Source organism: Protopterus annectens, chromosome 2.part1 (genome assembly GCF_019279795.1).
Source record: "Protopterus annectens isolate FY-2018-M chromosome 2.part1, PAN1.0, whole genome shotgun sequence".
NCBI classification, from domain to species: domain Eukaryota; kingdom Metazoa; phylum Chordata; order Ceratodontiformes; family Protopteridae; genus Protopterus; species Protopterus annectens.
In genome coordinates, this window is record NC_056729.1 from 1,471,310,297 (window position 1) to 1,471,335,593 (window position 25,297).

At 40.0% G+C, this 25,297-nt stretch overlaps 1 protein-coding gene across 1 annotated transcript in view; it reads left to right on the top strand.

The window, feature by feature from the left end:
* LOC122794496 overlaps positions 1–25,297 on the top strand; it is a 613,529-nt gene that overhangs the window by 43,795 nt on the left and 544,437 nt on the right. Inside the window, exon 2 of the mRNA XM_044062941.1 lies at positions 7,523–7,795. Coding sequence (XP_043918876.1) covers positions 7,523–7,795 — 273 coding nt within the window. The remainder of the gene's footprint in view (positions 1–7,522; positions 7,796–25,297) is intronic.

Genomic DNA, 25,297 nt, shown 5'->3' on the forward strand with positions numbered 1-25,297 from the left:
GTATAAACAGAGATATATTACTCAGCATTATTGTACCAGTATCAACAAGTGATGAAAAATAACAATTATGGAGAAAATATCATCAGTCAGCAGTAGCAAAAAGCAAAGGAGTTTAGTTATCATATAAGGAGAAACTGTTTTCACTGCTTGCAAAGGTTTTTGCTATTTTCACTGTAAAGTAGTTGCTGAAAATTTTCTCCATTTGTAAAGCATCTGTTTGTTCTGATTTTCCCTCCAAGGAGTGTGTTATATAACTGAACTGTTTTCAGTTAAAAGCATTCTTTACAGTCTCCTTGCTCTTTTTGCTTTTGAAACATTTATTTAGTGTCTCACTGCTGTTTTTCTGCTCTGGTAAATATTTCTTTAATGTTTTCAGCCTAAAATAGTGTAGCTAATAGCTGAAGCATAGTCCAGATAAGGGTTTGCTGCATCTGGGCCTGTTTGTTTGTAGTGGATGTTTGTTCTGAGCACATTTTCCAGGCCATCTTGGATTGGAAAGGGCCCTTTTGCATTTTAGTGGCAGGATTGTGCTGATTGGTACCTGGCTGGTAAATGTTGGCTGTTCAAGGGTTTGTAGTAACCACATCATTGGTTCTTTTGAGCTTTTTTTTAATTTTTTTTTAGGTTTTAACCCTCTCGTATTTAAGCCCCACCTTTGAGTGGGTTCATGCTCATTTGCACATTGGGTAGCACTGCACACTGCCGAGCAATTGTGTGCCATAGATCCATAGATAATTTTGACAATTTTTCCCTTAGATACATCTGTATCCCTTTAGTGTAGTCCTCATCTTTACCACATTTTCTGGCAAAGTGGCATCACTAGTGAAGCATTGTAAGCACCCATTGTGGTAACAGCAAGTGTTTTTCTACGCTCCTTCTCTACTGACTAGTGCAGCACTAAGCCTAGCCTCTGAGGTACTAATACACCTCTCCCACTAGTTATTCCTATGTGCAAATCCATTTTCTTTCATATTCCTGCACTATGGATGGACAACTTCCCACAATGTCTCCAGCCAGCTTGGTCAACATGGGCATCCTGAGGCAGTGTGGCAATTCCCTCAAGTACACAGACAACCCTCTACTTCTAGTCCACACAAACTCAACATGTGAGAGACTCAACTACATTAAAAATCTCAAATCCATGCCCTCTCACATACCAGTCAGTACATCTGATGCTGAGCAGGTTGTCAGCATGCACACCTCACCACCTACTCCACCCAAACCCACATCACACATACCTACACATGCAGAGGTCCTTGCCAGAAACCTACCTAAACACCAGAGACCTCACAAACACAAACACAAGCACACTACACATACTACTTCCTCTGCAGAACACAATGTACACAATAGCTCATGTACCAGTGTCTCACCTGTCAGCCCATAAGACTAAACACTAAACCTAACATATTAGTTAAAGGTGACTCTATCGTGGAACATTCAGATGTCCCTCTCACCAGGCTGGATAAGGAAAAGGTCATGATTGGCCATCTGTCAGGTGCCAGGATCCACCATATCACACATGCACTCAAGTCTCACACATGCAATCAGGTCTGTCAACAACAGGTACTATTATGACTCCATCGTAGTCCATGTTGGTGTGAATGACTTTAGATGTACTTCACTGGGCTATATGAACAGAGAGATATGACTGAGCTCTCGGACTATGTGTCTCAGGCAGGTATGTCCCTAGTCTTAAGCAGTGTTTTATATTCACCTACAATGATGCCTCAATACAAACAGAAAATGATTGGCTTAGGTTTTGGTGTCATTCTAAGAGGATCCAGTATCTGTCAGCTGGGGATGACATGATCAACAGACCTCAATGCTTTGCCAGAGATGGTCTTCATCTGTGACCCCTGGGATTTTGGCTACTGGCTAAGGCTCTTGCCACCCCCATAGTGGCTTTTTAGGCAGTGTCACAAGGAGAAAACTCCCAACGTAAAAATACCAACCAAAAGCAACCTCAAGGTCATGCTGCTAAACGCTAGTAATCTTAACATGAAACCGCATTCACTGGAAGCAGTCCTGTCCCTGGAGGGCACTGACATTTGTGCAGTCACAGAGATCTGGTTCAAGGCTGTGGAGAGCACCCAAGCCATACTGGGTTACACCTCCTTCCACACGCTCAAACCACAAAAAGAAGGCAAGAAAACCAAAGGAGGCAGTTTATCAATATTCATCAAAGATAAATACACCTCCAGATTGGTTAAACTGTATGATGCCCTAGAGGTATTTTGGGTGCAATAAACTGTTGGTAGGACACCTATTCAAGTCATTGCCAGCTGCAGAACCCCCTCCATGAATCAGGACACCCACTCTGCCTATTTGGATCAACTTGAATCTATCAAGATACATCCGATCACCATGGTTTTCGGCAACATTAACTACCCTAGCATTGACTGGGTGAATTAGTCATGCTCAAACTCACCTGCCCATTTGTCAACTCCAATGCCCTGGACCAGCTGGTTGATGCTCCCACTAAGGATGCCAACATCCTGGACCTGGTGCTTACAAATATGGGAGACCACTGTAGCACCCCCGTTGTGAGTTCATCCCTGGTGAGATCCAACCACAAATCAATCTCATTTGAAGTAACTATCCCACCTGACACCTCCCCAGCAGCAACTAGACTAAAAAACGTCTCCAAAGCAGATTATAACCTCTTGCAGAATAGTATAAATAACTTCACTGCACCTCCCCCTTCAAACAGAACCTGTAACTATGCCGAGCTCTACACCAATGCCCTATACCAGCACCTGTATAACTGCAATGACTCAGCAGCACCTGTTAGGACCAAAACAAGCTCTTCAAGGAAAAGTAAACCTGCCTGGTAGACAACCACCATTAACAGGCTTTACAATGAAAGAAAGAAACTGCTGAGTAAGAAAGCGCAAGCTTTAAACTGGAGACACTCCCTACTCAGCTTACATAAGCAAATACAATTTCTTTTTAAGTCCTCCAAGGCAAATTTTGAATCCAAGTTAGCTTCCTCATCAAAGGACAACCATAATGCATTCAATGCATTCATTGGTAACATCCATAACCTAAAAGGTAAGACCCAGATTTGGGCTGAACAGGTAGTTAATGGTAATGCACATACTGAACCGATGGACAGAGCTAACCTGTTAGCTGACAGCTTTGGTGAAAACTTCACTCCCCTGTCCCCACCACACATACTTCATGACATCCCTACCTGGTATCTCTAAAGAAGAGGTCATAAACTCCCTCTCCAAGGCCAAAAACACAGCATCAATGGGACTAGATAACATTCCAGGCTGCATTCTACATGGCTCAAACAAGAATTAGCATCACCACTGGGTACTCTTTTTAATCACAGTCTAAGCACCGGCTTCATCCCAGCTGAATGGAAAACAGCCACTATTTTCCCCTTGCACAAAGGTGGTGTTTCTACTAACCCCAGGAACTACAGACTTATTAGCCTGACTAACATTATCTGCAAGGCCATGGAGAGAATCATCATGGGCCTTATCAACAAAGATAGGTAATCTCTAAACACTAGATCCTACCCAGTTTGGATTTCTCAACGGGAGATCATGACTGTTAAACCTGGTGGACTTCTTCAAGACAGTCACCAGAGCCATGGATGAGGGGAAATCTGTGCATACAGCCTACCTAGACCTAGATAAGGCATTTGATACTCTCACTCAGGCATCATTCACAAACTCTCCCAGCTAGATATCAACCCATATTTCATAAGGTAGTTTGCGAACTGGCTCACTGATAAAACCATACAGTCAGAATAGGGGAATCCACCTCCAACAGCAGACCAGTAACCAGTGGCATTCCACAGGGATTGGTCCTGGGACCTTTACTGTTCAGACTCTATTTCTCTGAAGTACAAGCTAAAACCACCAAGCTACTGTGATTAACAAAGTTTGCTGATGACTGTAAACTGGGTGCGATCATAGAATCTCCAAACAATGTCAACATCATTCAAGAAGGTCTTACGCAAACAAATGATTGGTGCCAAAGTTATGGCCTCAAATTCAATATAAAAAAATTTATTATCATCCCTTTTGGTAAGAGTGATGTTCCTGCAAATTATCACATCAGTGGCAATACCCTAAGTACACTTCAGTGGTGAGAGATCTGGGCACTCAGGTTGACAGCAACCTTGCCTATGATCACCAAGTTTCCAGAGTGGTAAGAAGAGCATTCTATATGGCTCATCTCATAAGTAAGGGCAGTGGCTTGAGAAATTGAGAAGTTATCACCTCCCCCCTATGCTCTTCACTCATTAGGCCAATAATTGAGTACAATGCCCCTTTTGGTATGTACCTTTCAATGCACCTGCAGCAATTGGAGAGACCACAAAGGTTCCTCACAAGGGAAATTCAATGTCTTCAGCAGCTATCCTATGTGGATCATCTGAAATCACTGTCACTTTATTCTGTTTCATATAAACTACTCAGAGGCGAGCTCTGCCTTGCACATAAGGCAATCTCTTACCCTACTTTATTGAAAATGCTGCACAGGCAAATGGCATGTGTGTTACTCGTTCTAAGGACCTAAACCTGGTATGTGACATCAATAGAACCTGCTGGAGGGACAAATTTTTCTCCCAGAGGTTACCACACCTTTGGAATAGACTCCCACTTCACATCAAACAGAGCACCTTATTGGCCGTCTTCAAACGCCATCTAGACAACTGGATGGGTAACCGTAAATTCACCCCAGGGGTTCCACCTGTGTCCCTCCTGGACAGAGGCAATAGGTGCTAATCGTGGTAACAAAGGTAAATTTGGCTAGGCTTGTAAGGGCCCTCGGGCCATTAGCCTAGTAACTTCCTATGATCTTATAATCCTATGTTCAGTAATTCTTTGTTTAAACTTTTCAGATGCCTGGTCCATATGAAAAAAAAAAAAACAGGTGGATGTGCTGTAGAGGTTTTCTGTAGATATCTGATTATCAAGAGACTCTTTTCTGAACTAACTGTATCTTCAAAGAAGTGAAGGGTCACAGTGTGGGATAATAGACCTTTAAAGGTTGTGTTAAGAAAGATATGGCTCCCCTCGGAATTCTGGCATTGGTTAAACCCAGGCCAGATGTAAATGATAACAACTCTTTTTTTTAACAATTGTAATTAATTCAGAATACAGAATCTGTTTGACTTTTAATCCTTAGTTTCTTTTTTACAAATGCATACTTTTAATTTGTGAGTTAATGCTTTTCAGCAACTGTAGTGTTTTATTCACATACAGTATACCCTGCACAACTGATCTCTTATCAAGTATGCTTGAAAAGTTAGATGGGGAACTGAAGCATAAAAGCTATTCAAATAATAGTTTAAAATAAATTGTTTCAAAATGGGACAAATATTTACCTGATACAAAAATAACAGAAAAAGATGTGACACGGGTTAGAATTCCATTTTGCACCCACTTTTTTCCTCACCTTCAGTATCTGGTACTAATTTTGATTCCAGTATTGGCATAAAAGAGCAGGAGTATACAGTTAAATACCCTACCAGTAAGTTGAAACTCTTAGTTCTAATTTACTCCATTTAGCAATTAGTTCTGCAAAAAGAAGGGAATAAGCCAACATAACACACCACTTCAAACTTTGAATCCATTTTTGTGTCAACAAATACATTGTGATTTTAGAATGCAGTGCGTTATATATTAATGCTCCTAACTATATTTTAAAGAAAAGTGACAATCATTTATTAAATGGAGGCTTATCATTGTTTCTAAGGGCTATGTTTCTGAACATGATATAGTAAAAGATTTTTAAAAAATTATTGACTTGCAAATTTAAAATTCTGCATTTATGACAAATATAATATTCATATAAGATATGAAACTTCTGATGTGGTGTAATTTAAATTTCATCCATTTAAATTTATATCTCCCCACCATCCTTTTGCCAAAACCTTTGAAGAAGCTGTGTTAAACAACCAGTGTTTTAAAGGTCCACAGTTTTGAGTCCTGCAGAAATATAATCATTAAATGCAGCAAAACAATACATTACTATTTATCACACAAGCAGATAAGGGTGAATGGATGGCTTTGCAGGACATATTTGTACAGTGGTGACGCTCTAGGACAGTTTGTCAAGCCCATCTTTTACCAGAAACTTTCTTATAATCAATCCTACACTGGATTTTAAGAACCAAATTGATGAGGTTGGTTACCATAGGACAAATATATGAGACATGCTCCAAACGTCTTTGCAACACTGATACAAAGAAGCCCAAAAACTGATTGATCTTACCTGTTATGAAAAGTCCATGCATATTCACAGATTGAATTGTATTTATACTGCAGATCAAGTTTAAAATATCGCTATCTCCGGAATGTGCTTTATAGGGCAAAATAATCTCAACTTATTGCATGGCATCCTGTAATAAAGCAAACATTATTGTAACTTTGCAAATTCAAGATCTTTGCTTATTTATTTTTTTGAATTATTTAAAGGGACAGAGTATTGATCAATTCTGATCAGTCTCAGTCTCAGCCTTAAGTCAAAAACTGATCAGACATACAAAATAGACAAGAGTGACAATAAAACAGTACAATGGTTGAGTACTGCTTAGGATACATAGTAAATCCATTGTATTAAGTTCCAGTATGTACAAATGTTTCAAAGCATTTGAGAAATTAAAGTAGTATAAATTAGAGATGTGAAAGAAAGCAAAGCAATTCACTTAGTCTGTTACTCAGCACTCTTAGTTATATTTCTTGTTTTTCATTTTAGTGTCAAAATGTATTTTAAATTGCTGCAGTGTTTTTCTTGTGTTGTGTGAATTTGTTCTACCTCACCACAATTATTTTGTTATCCACTCTCCATCTTATTGACTTATTAGTCTTGTTTTTTTTTTTTTTTTTTTTTTTTACTTGTTCTGACATTTTCTTAGGTGTAAGTACTAGAAAAATAACCATCTTAGAAGGTCTTATATAAAGTAGTAGATCTCTTCTCAATATTCTATATTCCAGATCATACTCTTTCTCTGTATTTAACTTATGCCACATAATAATAATATCTCTTTGTTCTGATTATCCATGGAGGAGCAGTAGCATTATTATACTCAGACATCTGACATTTCACAAGTCACACCATGGTTGCATTTTTGTGCTTTGCACCATTGCTGATTTTTTGTGCAAACACATCATTCCTGGTAATGCAAAGGGCACTTCTACTCTTTGTTCTTAGAGCCACATCAGGAGTGATATAATTGCAGAGTAACATGCTATCATGCTGTGTTATTTATTTAAAGAAATGTAAATATAAATGAACAACCGTCATGAAATATTACATAATTAATGATATTACAATATTATAAAAATATGAATTTAAAGTGGTCAAGTGGTAGGTATAACAGTGGCTATTATTACAATGAATATGTTTCTGCTACTTTTATAACAAGTGTTTATTAGCAAAACTGTTCTTTCATCCACAGTATATGAGTTAAAAAGTGTGTCACATTTGCTTTGCGAGTCTTCAAAGCATAATATTCTTTAAAACTTTCTTTTTATTTATTTTCTTTCTTTTTTTATAGCTCAGACAGTAAACATCTCATTGGAAATGAACTCTTTATATTTTCTTTACAATGCAACATCATTCCATTTCAATGTCAACATTTCTTTAAATTCTACAAATAAAAATGGAGAGCAAATGAACATTACTAATATCAACACAGAAGGTGATAATGAATACTCCATCATTCAGAGAGAACAACTTGGAAAGAGCACTTTGAATATTAGCTGCCGAGAAACTGCACCTGCCTGTTATTGTATAACTGTGTCATTTAACCTCAAAGCTTCCTTTCAAAGTAAGTTTACATACTTTAGTGGTTTGGATATTGTCACATATTGAAATGTATTTCTGAACTACTCTTACTAGAGTGTGAAGAATAAAATGTGTTGCAACATCTAGTTTTGTGTTGTACTTTTGTTACAGTTAATAATTTTGTGTTGCGGTTTTTACAATAAGTGCCCCATGCCCATGCCTATGAAATATGAGCAGCAATGGCTAGTCTTGCAATTAATACAGTTTTGCTACTTTCATCCTGAGCGTTTGTTAGTAAAACTGCTTTTACACTCTTTCATCAGTAATATATGAGTTGATTAAAAAATGAGACATTTGCATTCCAAGCTGTCTTCATTTACTTCAAGAAAAACAGATATAAGTTGTGATAATCACTGTCCCCCAAATAAATTTGCTACGTACAGGGCGGCCATGGTGGTGCAGCGGTTAGCATTGCCACCTCACAGCAAGAGGTTCTCCGGTTCTATTCTTGGCAGGAGTGCCTACTGTGCAGAGTTTGCATGTCCTCCCTGTGGTCACGTGGGTTTGCTCCGGTTTCCTCCCACATCCCAAAGACATGCAGTAGGTGGACTGGACACTCTAAATTGGCCCTAGGTGTGAGTGTATGTATGTGTGTGCCTTCTGTGGAAGGTTGGGCGCCGGGCTGGGAACTCAACACTGTAAAACTCCACTGCCATTCATGAGCGGACAGATGATCCATTGTGGCGACCCCTAACTGGGAAAAGCCAGAAAAAGTCTTTTTATGAGCTTCTTCATATTTGTAGCATTAGTTGGCTGTGACCCCAGTATTAGATCCCCCAAACCAACCTTTGTTTCACTTGATCATTTTAAGATGAACAATCATTTACTGAAGAAGATAGGCAAGTAAACTCCACATTATAGCATTCAAAACAGTACATTAATAAAACACACAATCAGCATATGCAGAATGTCTTTAGGTTATGGAAGAATACTAGAATATATACAGAATGCTTAACAAAAGCAAGTCTCAGGAAAATATAAAAATATAGTAAATACTTAGATGTCTGAAATAAAATGCAAAAGTCCATGAGGTTTCAGATGTTCAGCCTTGAAAGGAGCAAATAAAACATCATTTATACTACTGCTTACATGGCAATTTAACATGAACAGTTAAGCATTCCAACTTTCTTAAGTTTATTTAAAGAAACAATCCTTCATTAAACAGTCAGGCAAAAGCCTGCTAATAAAAGTCTTTTGGCTTTTCCCAGTTAGGGGTCACCTCTGTGGATCACCAGTCCGCTTATGATTGGCAGTGAATTTTTATGGTGTTGAGTTGCCTGCCCGGTGCCCAACCTTCAGAGAAAGCACACACACACTCACGCACCTACCTGCATGTCTTTTAAAACTCAGTCAATCGCAGGGGTTTTGTTTTTATTTCTGTTATCTATTACATTGATAAGATGGTAGGTGGGGTTGCATACAGACCACTTTCACCCATGTATTTGGCAAGAAGTATGTAAAATTATGTAATAACAAAGCAATTTACATTTTAATGGTATGCAACAAAAATACAACTGAAGTATAGAGTTTCATATTTTCAGTAAGCACTCACGTTGTCCCGAACACAGAATTATGAAGAAAAAAAATTTACAGTTTCATTGTTTCACTTAGCAATCAACAGCGGTCAGTGTTGATTTTTCAAAAGCAAACAGTTTTGTAGTTACAGTTGGAAGATTTATATTCAGTTGTATCATTCTCATACAGTATAGAAAATGGAATAATATAATAGAGTGTAGCAACCTGAGTTATTTGAGGTAAATTTACACTGGCAGAAGTGTTAATATTTTGCTATCCTCAGAGGAACTAGAGTATCAAGTATTTACATGTTTACAAGTGGGATCACACAGTGCTGCTTATATATTTATAAACATAAAGAGTGCAGTCATAAACTGGTATCTTCTTACAGGGATATCCATAGACAATGCGAAAGTCTTGTGCCAAAATTAGGAACACACATCCAGGTAATGATTCATAAAAGCAAATTGCATCAAGCAACAGGCCAAAAGCCACAAAAAGGGAGCATGCAAATTATGATATAATGAAATGCAAATGAAGAAATGCATTCTAAAGAGTGCATAATGACATGCAAAACAGAATAAGGGAAAGCAAGTCATTATTTATTGTTGTTAGGGATGAAATGGTCCAGTCTGCATCTGTGTATAAGTGCAAAGAGCATGCCCCCCCCAAAATATGTTACACTCCAAAGAAAATGTTGACAGTAGCAGCTTTTTTTTTTTTTTTTGCAGTGCAGCATATACTTAACAAGCACCAAGTTGCAGTAAATGATATGGGGCATGAGTAGCTGAATAAGATACAGACAGAAGATTATCTCACACCAGTTTACAGAGTTACTAGTCTTTTCATGGCTAACTGTAGACAGAGACATCAAATGAGCATCAGTAGACGTGACAGACTGCAACTGGAGGAATACCTGAACTTTCCTATATCTGTAAGATACCAAGACATATGTAGAACATGCCGTGCTGGCTACAGGAAGCTTTCAGGGACAGATTAGGTATCAACCCAAAGAATACTCAAGATATTCCTCCACTACTTTTACATGTAGAGGAGTAGATCTGCTTTCCCAGTACAACAGTAGAGAGAGTTACTTCAATGTTATGATTCCAACCATGTGGTACTAAAGGCTCCATCTAGTGTCCATGTCTAACATTATGTCAATTGGATGAGCTACAACTCCATCAACTGCCAGGTAGTGTGTGACGCAACGGAATTAATAACCAATATGTCCTCACACCACCCTGGCAGTGCCCATGACTACTACATATGGTACAAGTCTTCTGTATTGCCACTTTCTACATGGAGACGTCCTACTGGGCTGCCTAATAGGTTAGTGCAGGTACATGGCTACGTAGTCAGCAGCCATGTAAGCACCTCATACAAAACATTAACTCCATAATCTCTTCCAAACATCCCTAATGTGTTACAGATGGTGCATGGTACCCACTGGTGTCCTGGATGATGATACCCAAGGACAAACAGGAGAACATCCACCAGCTGCAAACAAGAAATGTGATCCTTCTGAGGTCATAGGTCTCCTGCTTGCACATGACTGGGAACACTAGTTCATGGTATGCTGCATTCTACACAACATACTCATATAACAATTATTAACCTAAAAATGGACAGGTAGGCCAAGTAGCATATCATGTGACCTCCAGCAGTGCAGAAGCAGACTCATACTGACCACCAAAGCAACCCACTAGCATCAGCTAAGATGTGAGGCTTGGCTTGCATCATGGCTCTCCCTGCTATTGCCCTATGGATAAGGGTACCGCAACCACAAGTGGGGACTGAGTTCTTTGTGATAGTTGTCTTCAACCATCAAGAGTACATTCATGCCCACATCCACGGGCTATAATAGGTTTGTGGTAATGATGGTGGCACTGGTTAACATTCTCAAGAAGGTGACCATTGTAGAGATGTTGCTCACTGTTGAACACACAAGGCTGATCAGAGAATCATGCCACACTTCCACTTTCTTCCAAAGACCACCAACAACACTAGCCATCTCCACTTGCTCATGTGTAACAGCAGACTGTGACTGGATTACAGCCCTTCAGAACTGTTGGTTGAAGCTGAGAGTTGAACAAATGTCAGGGAATGGTACCATGCCATTGTGTTATCCCACCTCAGTGGATATCTGAGCTTTAGCAGCTGTGCACTCATCCGCCACTGCTGGGACACTGGCAGACATGGCTGTAAAACCAGTGAAGATAGAATGCCCCTAGAATGGGTAGCTGGTATGACTTACTGCTCAGTTTGTAGGTGAGTGTGTATGTGTGTGAGTGTGTGTGTGTGTGTGTGTGTGTGTGTGTGTGTGTGTGTGTGTGTGTGTGTGTGTGTGTGTGTGTGTGTGTGTGTGTGTGTGTGTGTGTGTGTGTGTGTGTGTGTGCGTGTGTGTTTGTGTGCCATGGGGTGGTAAGGCTACATTATTATTTTGGCCAGTGGGTAACTGTGATTTATCATGGATGTTAGTGACATTTCCGGACCCCAGCAGGGAACTACTCTCAGTCTGTTATTGTTTCCTAATCTCTGCAGGTGTCATAATAAGTTCTGTTTCCTTCTGATGCAGCCACATAACAAACAATATGATTATGTATTCCCCATGATCCATGTTGTGTATGCTACAGATTGCTGTAAGCTCATAGCAAAAATTAACACCTTCCTGTGGTATGTCCAATGTATCTTTGAAGGCCAGAGTAGATGGTTACTGTATGCAATGTTATATAATTTTCATGGGAATACTGCAGCTCATAGAAACATGTTCTGTAAAATAAATGTTTTGTCTAAGTAATCCATCAAAAATATTGCTCACTAATTTCTGTTTTTACAGATCTTTGCTATGTTAAATGTAAATGATTGATGCTGTTTTTCACTTTGATCACTTTTGCGTGACCATGGAGCATAAGGGGGGTTTATGGTAAAGCCCCCATGTTGAAGAGCGCATGATAAAAGGCCTCTATGCAATCAATTGTTATGTACTTTTATATTTTCCTATGTAAAAAAGTAAATATTCTTTCTTTTTTGTATGTGTTGAGTTTGACTCTTGTAGCAGAAGTGTCTAAGTAGTTTATTGCACCTTATTTGTTGTTTGTATTTTTGGTGTTCCTTTTTGTGAGGACTTTAAGTTATCAGCAGTTGAGTGTTGTCAATGAGTCATGTGTTGTTTGCACATTGGTGTTAGAGAAAGAGTTTCTGGGGGTATTAAACTAATGGCCTGTCAATGTGTAAAGGTTTTAGGTAAGGTTTTCAGAATTTGTGTTATTTATTTTATTTATTTTATTTTATTTTTATTTTACATTTGTTTATTTTACATTTGTTTACCGGGAAAAGTCTGACTGAACGCAGGTCCATTTTCAGCAGAGGCCCGGGGAGAAAAGCTCCACATTACAATACATTACATGAGAGTAAAAAGAAGTAGAACATACATACATATGGCATATATACACATCAGGACAACATGCTGGTGATTAACAAACATACATATAGCATATATACACACAACAGGACATCATGCTAGTGATTAACATTTCTTAAAGTAGACAATCAGAGGCACATTTTTTTTTCTTTTGCAGTTATAAATTTTCTAAGGTAAATGTATACGGGTTTGGAAGCTTTCAGGGGAGAAACTGTTTATACATAGCTGTACCCTGATAAATTCTCTTGGTATGGATTAGCCTGGTGAGTGGCATGAGCATAGCCAGTTACTTAGATAGTGGGTTTTCAGGAGTTTTTTGAATTGACTAAAGGAGGTGGTAGAAGTTATTTGGCTTGGTAGTGTGTTCCAGGTTTTGGCAATGGTAATGGCAAATAGGAACTTACCAGCTTCGTTTTTATGTTTGATGACAGTTTTGAGGTTCTGGTTACTAGATCTTAAGACTCTAGAGGGAATGTGGGGATGAATTAGGTGCTGAAGTGCTGGAGTTATCTCAGGAAGGTAGTAGAGTTTGTGCACTATAGAGAGTTGATTGAGTAGAAGTATATGAGGCAACTCAAGCCAGTTGAGTTGGTTAAGGGATAGACAGTGGTGGGACCTATATGAGGCTTCAGTAGCAAACTTGGCAATCTTGTTCTAGCAAGATTCCATTTTATTTAGATCAGGTTGGCGGAGATTGATCAAGATGGGAAGGCATAGAGGAGGGTGGATAGAAGATAGAAGATGAGTCCTTGCGATGGTTACTTTGGTGTGTTTTGTCATAAACTGTTTGTTCCTGTAAAGGAGAACCAAGTTTTTTATTAACTTTCTTAATGGTTTGTGCTATGTGGATGTCGAACCTCAGGTTATTGTCTATTTCTACACCTAGCAGTTTAGTGTGTGTGGTTGGACTGATTTAAATGTTTTCTTTGGAGTTAATGATGAAATTATTATTTAGGGGAATAGCTCTGATAGGGCTGAAAAGAATTAGTCTGTTTTTTTGGGATTAAGAAGAAGTTTGATGTTAGTGAACCAGGTTTTGGCTAGGGTGAAGTTATTTTGGGTAAGGGTTTGCAGTTCACTAGGGATAATTGGCTAGGCTTAAAATGGCTTGCAAGGGCAATTAGCTTAGTACTAAACTATGAACTATGAACTATGAACAAGGGTAGGGGCAGCACATATGAGGGTGTTGTCATCTGCATATTGTACTATTGAGGCATTGGGAGAGGATGAAGAGATCTGATTTGTAAATAGAGAGAACAGCAATGGGCCAAGGATGGATCCTTGAGGGACTCCTATGGTTACTGGTAACAGGAGGGACAATTGGTCCTGCCATAGGACTGCTTGCTGACGGGCAAATAAGTAGCTGTTGAACCATGATATAGAGGAGGGACTTATATTTAGGGTGGATACGGTATCAAGACGCAGACTGTGGTTTACCATGTCAAAGGCTTTTGATAGGTCTAAGAATATGGAAGAAACAAATAGACCCTTGTTTTTGTGGTGGTTAACTATGTTGGTGAATGATAGTAGTGCTGTTGTGGTGCTATGGGAAGGTCTAAAGCTATGCTGGGATATGGAGAGCAGGTTGTTATTCTGGAGGTTCTGTATTAGTTGAGTATGAACAACTCTTTCTAATATTTTGGATAAAGGTGATAGGATTTCTATTGGATGATAGTTGGTGAACTCTAAGGAGTTGCCTCCTTTGTGCAGTGGAATTACATATGATGTTTTCCATGAGGTGGGGACTTTGCATTCTGAGAGAGATGTTTATGAGAATAGAGACATGATATGCTATAGCTTCAGTTGAGATCCAAAGGAAGTCTGCTGGCAGCTTATCAGCTGCTAGAGTGGTTGGTTTAAGTTTTCCAAGGAGTTTAGATATTGATTTGGTGGATACAGAGTGAAGGTGAAAACTGGGGCTATTGTTTTGTATATTGGGGTGGGTTGGGTAGTTATTGTTGTGGGGCTGCTAGTACTATTTTGGGAACTGGCAAGGGTCTGGACTGTTTTGGTAAAGAATTTATTAAACTGAGTAGGAATGTTTCCATGGTTATTTGGAAGCACGGGGGTTGGAGTCATGGACTTTCCTGGATGCAGTATACCATTTATTGTTTATTTATTATTATTTTAGTGCTGATATAGTCGTCTTTGAGAAATATGTTTTCTTGGGTATCACTGTGTCATATTGAGTAGCTAAATTTGTGTGATTTAAAGTTAGGATTGTATAATTGTCATGTTCTGTGCTTTAATTTTGAGCAGCTGGTTGAGATTCCAAAACATTGCTTATGTGGCTGTAATATGTCAACATAGCATGACTGAGGTAGTGCAATGCAGCCCGATGCTAGTGAACAATGCAGTACGAGTGAACAGAGTTGCACTGATTAGGGAATGTAGGGTAAACACCACAATAATGAGTGGCACTTTGTGAAAATAATCATGTTTCTTAATGAGCCCAGTAGTGTGCATATGGCATGTTTATGACTATCCTCATTCACGGGTGAAATAACGTGCCAATATCAGCACAGCGGTTAGCCATGATGGGACTTTACAGCAAAGACCCCACCAATATAATGTTAAAAATGGAAGCCAATGGGTGTGTAGGACAGTCAGGAGGACAGAAGGGCAAGCAGAAGGTCAAGAGAAAGGGAGGACTGGGATGGGGAAGGAGAAGCACGTGTATGTTATCTGTGTATGAAAGATACCTGTTTGTTTTCAAGAAGGGTAGAAGAGGAGGTAGCAAAGGTAAGGCATAGGCATGCATGATAGTGTTGGGATGGCAGCAAGGAAAGGCAAACACAAAATACAAACAGCACCCAGCACAGGAGGTGCTAACACAAATGGCATGGAGTTCACAAAGGAGAGACCAAGATGGAGAGAGGGAGAACAAGTGGGGATGAGGAGGATTAGACTACAAACTAGGGTAGGAAGTGAAACTCAAGGAATTGTGGCTAGGGTAGGGGTGATAGGTGACTTTTGTTATGCCCAGCTTCTGGTGGTCTAATGTACAGGGCCAGGCACTAGTGCAACTATGTCAGTGACATGAGAATGTGTTCCAGGTAGCCAACACAGGCATCAAGCCATTAGTCCATGAATACCATCACCACATGCTCCAATTCCTGCCAGGAGACATACTATGACCCACTAATGCTGTCTGCTAATTGAGAGTCTACAAGCCCCCTCCACCAGAGACAGACCAGTAGAGGTCACCAGGGGACCCTTCAGGTTGCCCTCTGACTTGATAACTTACATCTGTCACAGAGAGAAAGACCTGGACACCCAGCAGGCTATGACAGGAGAAGTAGATGATGAGGTGAACCCTGCTACACCATGGCCATAACTGTGGCTGACACTATAAAATAATGTAACTGGAGAGAAACTAAACTAAAACATAAATAAATAGAAAAAAGCACATTGGTAAAGAGATAGAGACAACAGTAAACAATGTTATCAATAGTGTATACAATCATTTGCCATAACAGTATTTGAAGGAGAGAAATACTATGGGAATTTATATAATACACTTGCCAGACCAAACAGCATTGCAGGCTCTGTGATTTCAAGGTGCAGGATGACATATGGTCTATGCCGTCTCTTATGTGTATGCAATTTGAACAGTGCATAGTGTATAATGACTGACTACAGGGTCCATGGAAGGTGGACTGAAACACTTCCAGTGCTATATTTTGTGCCCAAAGGAGATGCAGTAATGTGGAAAAACTGGCCTACTAGACAGTAGCCTGCATGGCAATATGCTGACAATGCAATGGGAGCACAGCCAAAGTGGACATACATTGCCATAAATAAATGCCACAGCCAATGGTTGTCATGTAAAATAAAATATAGCAGACAGCAGTTATGGTCTATCTGAGACATGCCTATGGTTTGCTAGGTATAACTGCCAGTGGATGGAGACTTGGAAGGGACAGTGCATAAATCATGGGCAGGCAGACAAGTGCACACTGTATGGATGGCAGGGCTATGACTATGTACTTAGCAACATAGGATGGAAAACCCTCAGGTGTGGTGTACATAAAGACACCTGTCATGTACATGGAACACCCACAGTCAGGCTAGGCCAGTGATCAACACCTTGACACCATTGGAACTCACTAAGGGATAGGACAACTGTAGGAGCCATCAGCCTGAATGCAAAGCACGTACGTGTCAAGAAGCATATAATAGCAGCATATAAGGTTTACACTACTAGCAACACTCTACCAATAGGCAAGTCTGCAGTGTGTAAAATACATGCAGCTATATCATCACTAGCATATATATATCTATATATATATATATATATATATATATATATATATATATATATATATATATACCCCTGAATCTGAGGAGTCCTTTCAGACACCTTTACCATATCACCTGACTTTCCTCACTCTCACCCAGTGCTTGAATATGTAAAGAAAAGAAAATGTGCATGAGTTGTGTCCCACATAATACTGATCAGTTAAGTGTAAATAATAGTACCAGTCAGGAGTACTTAGAGTACAGCAATACTGGACATTCCCTAAACTCCTCTTCCCACTAGCAGTGAAGGTCATGGTGGCCCATTACCAGGTCACTGTAATGATACCTGTATTACTCACCAGTGCAGGTGGTGCCCATATTATCACTCTCTACACTATTAAGTCAGAGCCAGGCATCCTGCTATTACTGGGAACCTTCATAAGATCCTCCGGGTGATCTGTATGCAGGAAATAAAGAAATATTTTAAACTCCTGCACCATCTGGGAGACCTTCCATAGTCAGCACCCTCAGAAGCCATTGCCAATTCATGAGTTACAGTCTTGAGGAAAACAGTAGCAGAATTTTGTCAACACATATAGCAGGGATTATGTCATGTCTTCAATGTGTGTTGTAGGCATTATGTGATGTATTTCGACAGGTAGCACGACAAGTTCAACAGGGTACAATACCGCCGTATAGCAGCATGTAGACAAAATGTGCACTAGGTGTTTGGTACGTGATACACATGCTGGCCTGATTGTGTGTAGCCTATGCAGCCCAGCTCACTTAAAGGTTTTGCTCTACAGCACCTCTATGGGTCTGAAGACTGCTTAACATACCAGCACCCCTGTAGGAATCAGTGATCCCGCAATCCATCTGTAATGCATTTTGCAGTCACAGTCAGGCATGAACCTCTTTGCACAGCTTTGGTCTACAAGTATTGTGTAAAATGTGCTGCTCGGAGACAGTTGACATTCATTGCCTCGTTAATATAATTAGTATGAATAAGCCCCAAATCTGCATAATAAAAATGGCCTCTGTCAATGCAGTGTTCATTGCACTATGGAAATTTGCTGCAAAGCAAAGAAAAAGTAGTGGAGACAGAACCTTATTTCAAAGAGGACAGGCAGAGCTACTGTTGCTCTGGTAAGTTTACTGGCAACAGTAACATGTTGAGAGAAAGTGTGAGTAAATTTACTGCTGATTTGCTGTCATTATAAGGGGTTTGCTTATGATCTCAGTGCAGAGTGGAGGTGTGGGCCATGGGAGACTTTGTGACTGAGCTTCACTGTATATTTCCACAATGCTTTATAGGCTGCTGAAAGAAATAACCTGTGATGGGGTCAGGGTACACAGGTTATATGCAGGGTAGGAACCTACTGTCTAAATGTGTATGTTTTTTTGGAGGGTCTCCATAGCCCCTTGCATACACAGTTATGTGAGGATGACAAGGAGTGCTGCAATGGTGACCATGGAATATCTGTGTATGGTTTTCAGGCATGATACATGCACTGCATGTATTGACGTACTGCTGCCAAAACACATTGGCACAGCAGTTTTATATGCTACATGTTGGATGGTATGGTGTATTGGATGAAAACTTGTAATCAGCTACATGCAGTTTGCAGAGAAATCCTCCCCATGCATCACCACCTTATCAGATCTTCAACACAACATGATGATGAACCCCATTGCAAGCAACATGTGGTGCTGTCCTGTGCCTGCAGCTGGGCCAGGTATTGCACAGCTGGTGTTCACACTAGAGAGAGGAATATGGGGATGATATTGTGGATGCAGTAGACATCAGTTGTCAGTCACTGACCATATGTATGTGTTCAGATTTACAGACTGAGATGGTTCTACATTTATGGAGCTGAATGAATAAGTTCCCCAAGGGCGAGATACATATGTTGCTGTAAGCCCTCTGTGAACACTGCTGACAGATCCTCCTGACTGACCAAACAGGGCAAGCCCTTTGTGAATGTATATGTCAGGACCTTGTTGAAGATCTAAGTGCTGATAACTGCCATAATTGATCTACACTAGAGGATAGACACAATTGTGGGTTTGCTAACACAGAATACACTCATGGACCCAGAAGAGTTCCTGGCACCTCTGTGGTGATGGACTGCTTACTCATACCCTGATGCAAAAGATGCAAACTGCATCTAGGTGATTTGTTCACTTTTGATATTACACCCCAATCATGTGAAAAAATGTGAATAAAAGAGGGTTAATGGCATGTCCAAGCCTAAATATACCCCCTAAAATAAACCTAGGGTAACAAAACTTGTCTGATACATTAAGGAAGCATGGCTAGGCTTAAAAATTCCCCCTAGGCTCATTAACCTTGATCATCTAAGAACCTGTGCTGATGCCGTTGCTGACTGGACATTAGAGCAGAACTTCATTTGCCAAGACAGTGTCCATGGGTAATGCCTCAGGTGGATATGCCTTTACATATATATCATGTCACTATGTCTCATATGTTGCATAAAGTGATATGATCCTTGCAAGCACTTCAAGGCTCCAAATGCCATAAGATTGTACACAAGGTACAGGGGCTTATATTCTTTGAATGATGTACTATTGTACCACTGTTGCAGCACTGAGAACTGTGATTGTCACCAAGTAGTACTGATACACATGTGTGTATTTGTCTGCTTTCACAGGTTATTCGTTGTATGCTTATGAAGGTGGGTATGCCTGAAGTCAGGGAAACATCTCAGCCTGAGCAGAATCAGCTGTCACAGTGGCATGAATAATGTAGTGGGCATATTGCCTATCCCTTCAACTGAGGGTCTATATTAAATCACCAAATGCTTAAAAAAGCGAACGGTGATTAATCGACCCTATGTAAGCGAAAGCTTGCAATCTCGAACTGTCAGAACAGCGATTGTTTTCCTAGGGAAAAAAATCACTGTTCCAAAACACATACACACAACACAAGCACATCAAACAAACAGCAATCCACACACATACACCTAAAATCTGACACCTAACCCTACACTAAACTATACACACACCACTACCTATCCACTTACCTTAACCCAAACCCTAACCCTAAGGTCCATCACTATCGCACACTCAGTTCTCCCGCTCCCTAACCCTACCTCACCTAACCCGCCCTAACCCTCACGTCCACACAATCGCACACATATCTAACCCGCACTCTAACCCTAACTCATCTATCCCACCCTAACACTCACATCCACACAGTCACACACTTACCTGAACCCGACCCGTAACTTTCCACCACAGCACTGAAAATACTGAAGCAACAGAAATGGACAACTGAATTCTTTCCCTAGGAAAAAATTCTTTCGATATTTTAAGCTTCGCGTACATAAGGTCGATCAATCACCGTTCGCTTTTTTAAGCTATCGGTGATCTAATATAGACCCTTCAACTGACACAGTTTCACCTGTCCTAGGTGACCACTGTAGGACAGGAACTAGCCAACACAGTAGCACAGGATGTAAGATTGTTCCATGTACCTCAGGCAACAGTAGATAATGGCTGCTCTATTGAGCATGTGGAGAGGAGTAGGGAGTGTTTTGAATGTGTCTGACAACTCCATGGGTTCCACCCTATTTCTGAGCTGAATATTTTCATGAGCATCACTAAAATTTGTGCAGGGTAGTCATCCAGGAACAGGCTTATGCCAGCACAGCCTAGCAGTGTACTTCACAAGTTTGCATGATGACATTCAAGAAGGTTTAACATGCATATATATATATATATATATATATATATATATATATATATATATATATATATATCTTTATATCTAATATATCTATCTATTTATCTATCTATCTGCATATATACATATATATATATATATATATATATATATATATATATATATATATGTATATATAGAGAGAGAGATACATATATAGGTATATAGGTAGCATTTTGGCAACATGTCTGGTTGAGTCTATATTCTTCAGCAGCATGCTACTTGACATATGCCAGGGATGATGTCATTCATATGGCCATCTATCATCTGCTTCCAATGGGGAGACTCACCATGGGGCTGCTAAAACATGGTCATGGTCATGTCTCACCACATCCTCCATACCTACTACCATTACTGATGGAGTTGCAGCCAGTCGTGGCCATGCCTGCATATGAAGTGTATATGACAGTCATTATTGAGACAGGGCCTGCTGTTCATATATAACACAGCTCACCATCCTCTGTGCCAGCCACTGAGCATGCCAGACACATTCCTCAGAGAGGATGCTCTTGTGGAGTGCGATATGCATGATTGGTGCAGGTAACTGCTGAGGCTTTTCTGGGCCTGTCACAGAGGACATACACACAGTAGATCAACATGTGTACAAGCTGTGTCCACCCGCAAGTATGCTAAACAACAATCCCATCACGGTAAACACTTGCCCCACACAGGAGACACAACCCCCTCTGTGCACTGTTTTCCAATTTGACATAATCTCATTGCCATGACACAGTCACACACACATACACACACACACACACACACACACACACACACACACACACACACACACACACACATACAAACACACACATATCCACATCATTATGCTGTCCACCCAGTGCCCATTGCAAACCTCTGTCACTTTGGTCTGCTCCATCTGTGTATATGACAACAACTGTGCCCTGTAATAAAAGGTAGCTTGTATCTGATGCACAGCACAGCCATTTCATGTACCATGTCACATGGCTGTAGTACTGCATATATCACTATTAATGTTTATTAAGTCTAATCTGGCCCAAAGTCGTGAACCAGATACTGGCTCTTAGCCAGTTCCATGACATATTGCACCTGCCTTCACCTCACATGGTCATCCCCAGCAGTCAGGTCCTCCATTAAGTCCTCACCAGGTCCATTCTCTATTGCTAGTTCTGCCACATCATCTCCTCTGATGGCAATCCCCTGCTGTATCTGACAGCATAAAAAGCAAGCAATAATGCCTGACAGGGTGGGTATTATGAAGAAAACAAGGGACTGCCTAGGGGTGTTGATTGGCCTGAAACCACAGGGTGCTGTTTAGTGAGTGAAAAGAACATATCAAAATTGTGCTTTCAGTCTGTGCTTCATGGTGGTTTAATACGCTGCTGACTTGATACAGGGCTCTCCTTTACTTAATACCCTCTTTGAAAAAACCTTTGACTCAATAGGGTATCACAGTTGTATTCAACCCATTTTCTAAGGTGTTGTGTAACATTTAACACAAGCTGGTTTCTGGTCCAGACTGCAGCATGCCTCCAGAGGCATCTATGCAGCAGAAGGTGGGGCTCCCTATTGTAATTAAGAGACTTGTAAGTGTGAGCCCCGGAATTATAAAGAAAGTACAAAAATGGAAGAGAACAGAAAATGTTAAACATTTCTGTTCTCCTTTTAAAATTGTTTTTTAGGGAGGCAAACCCCCCTCACCCCTCAATATGGGAAGTAAGCCATCCACAACCAATGAACTTATATATACCAATTCTGAAATCACCTCAGATTTAAGAAAATACTTAAAGAAAGAGCAATTTTAGGCTTGATATATAAATTACATAATACATTACACATTTTAAGCCAACCAATTTCCCTCAAAGGTCAGACTCGGTCCTTGTACCTTCTGTCTGTGTGACAAACATCTTTACATTATGCTAATCCCCAACACCTTATATCAACCACTGGTATTTTCACTTATTCAGTCTTGCTGTTTCACTTCTCGCAGCTATGAGTCTCAGAATATCAAATGGTACTGGAAGAAGGCCTTCATCACTCTAGGCACACCTTCACTGATGGTTCAAGCCTGGAACCGTGTGGAGTTGTATGCATCCTCTAACATGGTCTGTTGGTTTTGTACATGTTTTATGAGCTATGGATCCAGGCCATATCTGGCATTGCCAATAAGAAACCACTGGGGAAATCACCCTGCACAAACTGCAGATAAAAGATGCATGTGTGCCAAATATGGGAATCATGGGAACTGCCTGAGTGGTACACTGACATATTTATATTATACCTTGTGCATTGCTGACCACCTGGCAGTGGATGGAGTAGAATACCTTACAGTCAATATTCTGTTAGCCCTGAGTCTTAGCTGGGGCTTTGATGGCAATGTGGGTGTAGTTGATGAAACCAACTCCAGGAAATGTTCTATTTCATAAAGTGCATGTATGGAATTGCTTATCTACTCTGTGATATATGAAAATCACATATGCTCCTCTTCATGTTGTAGTATAGCATCATATACCTGACATAGTATCCATAAGATGTCTGCCTGGGATGCATCCACCATGTCCCCAGTCGATCACTGAAATTTCTTTGTAGCAATGATTGTTTATAGTACATATGCCCTGCTGTCCACAGGGATTGGTATTTCATGCATCCCACATGATTGCAAGTGAGTGTGGCAAATGTGTACCAGTTCCAACATGGGGGCTCAGTCCATGCACCAGTGATCAAGTATTTCCTTTTCATGAAGATGATGAAATGTTTGGTGCTATCCTTTGGGAACATAGAGGGCAATATTGTGTACCTTCATGGCTATGGGCTGAGAGGATAGTTTCCAACATGTACATCTCATAAAACTTTGCTGTTATTTCCTAAGATTGTTGAATAGTCTCTGTTCACCAGGATTTTACAGCTTCCAGCTACACTAGTTATGAAAGGTCATTGAGCAGTTTTTATATGTTTCTGAATCACTGCTGTATGTTGCTTACCCTCATTTGCATTTCATTATCATAATGCTGTTCATTTCCATGTCATTTCACTGTCATTTGTATAATATGTCAGCCATGGTATTTTGCTGGTTTGCACGACCATCTCTGAATAGGCCCTGCTCTGCACTCTGCTTCTCACTGCATAACCTTACCTTATACATTGCATTATTTGTTTCTGCATTCTAACCAATGCATGAAATGGGATTTTTGTATTTAGCCAAAGATAATATGATATACTCAACCAGCAATTTGTTTTAGAAAACAAGTTTATAATATATATAATACACACTCAGATTCCTTTCATGCAAATTGGACAAGTCAGCAATATTTGTATGTTGCAGCCATTCTATCGTTTTTCTTACTATTTCATCAAAATAGAATCAGTGTGGCCAGTCGGTGTGTCTACTATAATCCTGTTCTGTCCTTTAAAAGTTAATTATTATTATTTTTTTCTAAAAATCAGTTAGCTGTTTAGGAATGTGATTTTACAACTCATAACTATCAAGGAAGATTTTAGTACTAAACTCATAAAGTTAGTAATCACTCCACAGGGAAAGGAAACATCACATACTTGACAGAAATGGAATCACTGTGCAAAAAATGTCTTTCTGATTAAATCCTTAGCTCCCACTGTATTTGATGGTTTCTCTGTAGCTGACTGGAAGCCAAGTGATTGGATTCTAACAGGCCAAACACATCTGGTCATATTCACTTGTTAGATAGTCTGTTAGGTACAGACAGCCCAGTGTCTGTATAATATAGCAATTACCCATGCCTGGGTGTGGGTAATGCTGGATTTACCCACGGTTGGTGTGGTTTGGTCATGAAGGCGAAGCCCGAGTGGCCAAACAAAGACAACCGTGGATAAATCCAGCATTACCCACACCCAGAAGTGGGTTATTGCTATTATACAATGACATTATTTAAGAAAAAAAATAATTGCTTTTCTTAAATAATGGCATTGTACAATGCCTCCTTGCTGACCTTCTGCAGCTGTCTGGTATTCTGTGGCAGTTCTGGTGTACTGCGCATGTGTATGCTTACGCAGTACATCAGAGCTGTGGGCAGAAGCAACAGAGAAAGCAAGATCTCCGTTGCTTTTTAAAAATTGTCTCGCTATGTTAAAGGAGTTTAGCATAGTGAGACAGCTTTAAAAAAAGCAACTGAGAATCTCTGTTGCTTTTTTTAAAGCTGTCTCGCTATGTTAAACCCATTTAACATAGCGAGACACCTTTAAAAAAAGCAACGGAGGTAGTAAGATCTCCATTACTTCTTTTAAAGCTGTCTCACTATGTTAAACTCGTTTAACATAGCGAGACAGTGTGTAAAAAGCAACTGAGATCTTGTGTTCTCCATTGCTGTAAAAAAAGACTTATACTAATGGAAAAAGTCCGGGCGACCGGACCTTTTTCCATTAGTATAACTCTGATTTACAACGTGCACGCTAACCAATCAGCGTGCACGTTTTGGAATATTAATGGGGGATCGTTGTATAAATGTCAGTATATTAGGGTTAGGCATGTTAAATCCAATGTTCTTCAGAAGTAATTGTAACAAGCACATGCATATATGCAGTTATGACAGCATTGAGCTTAA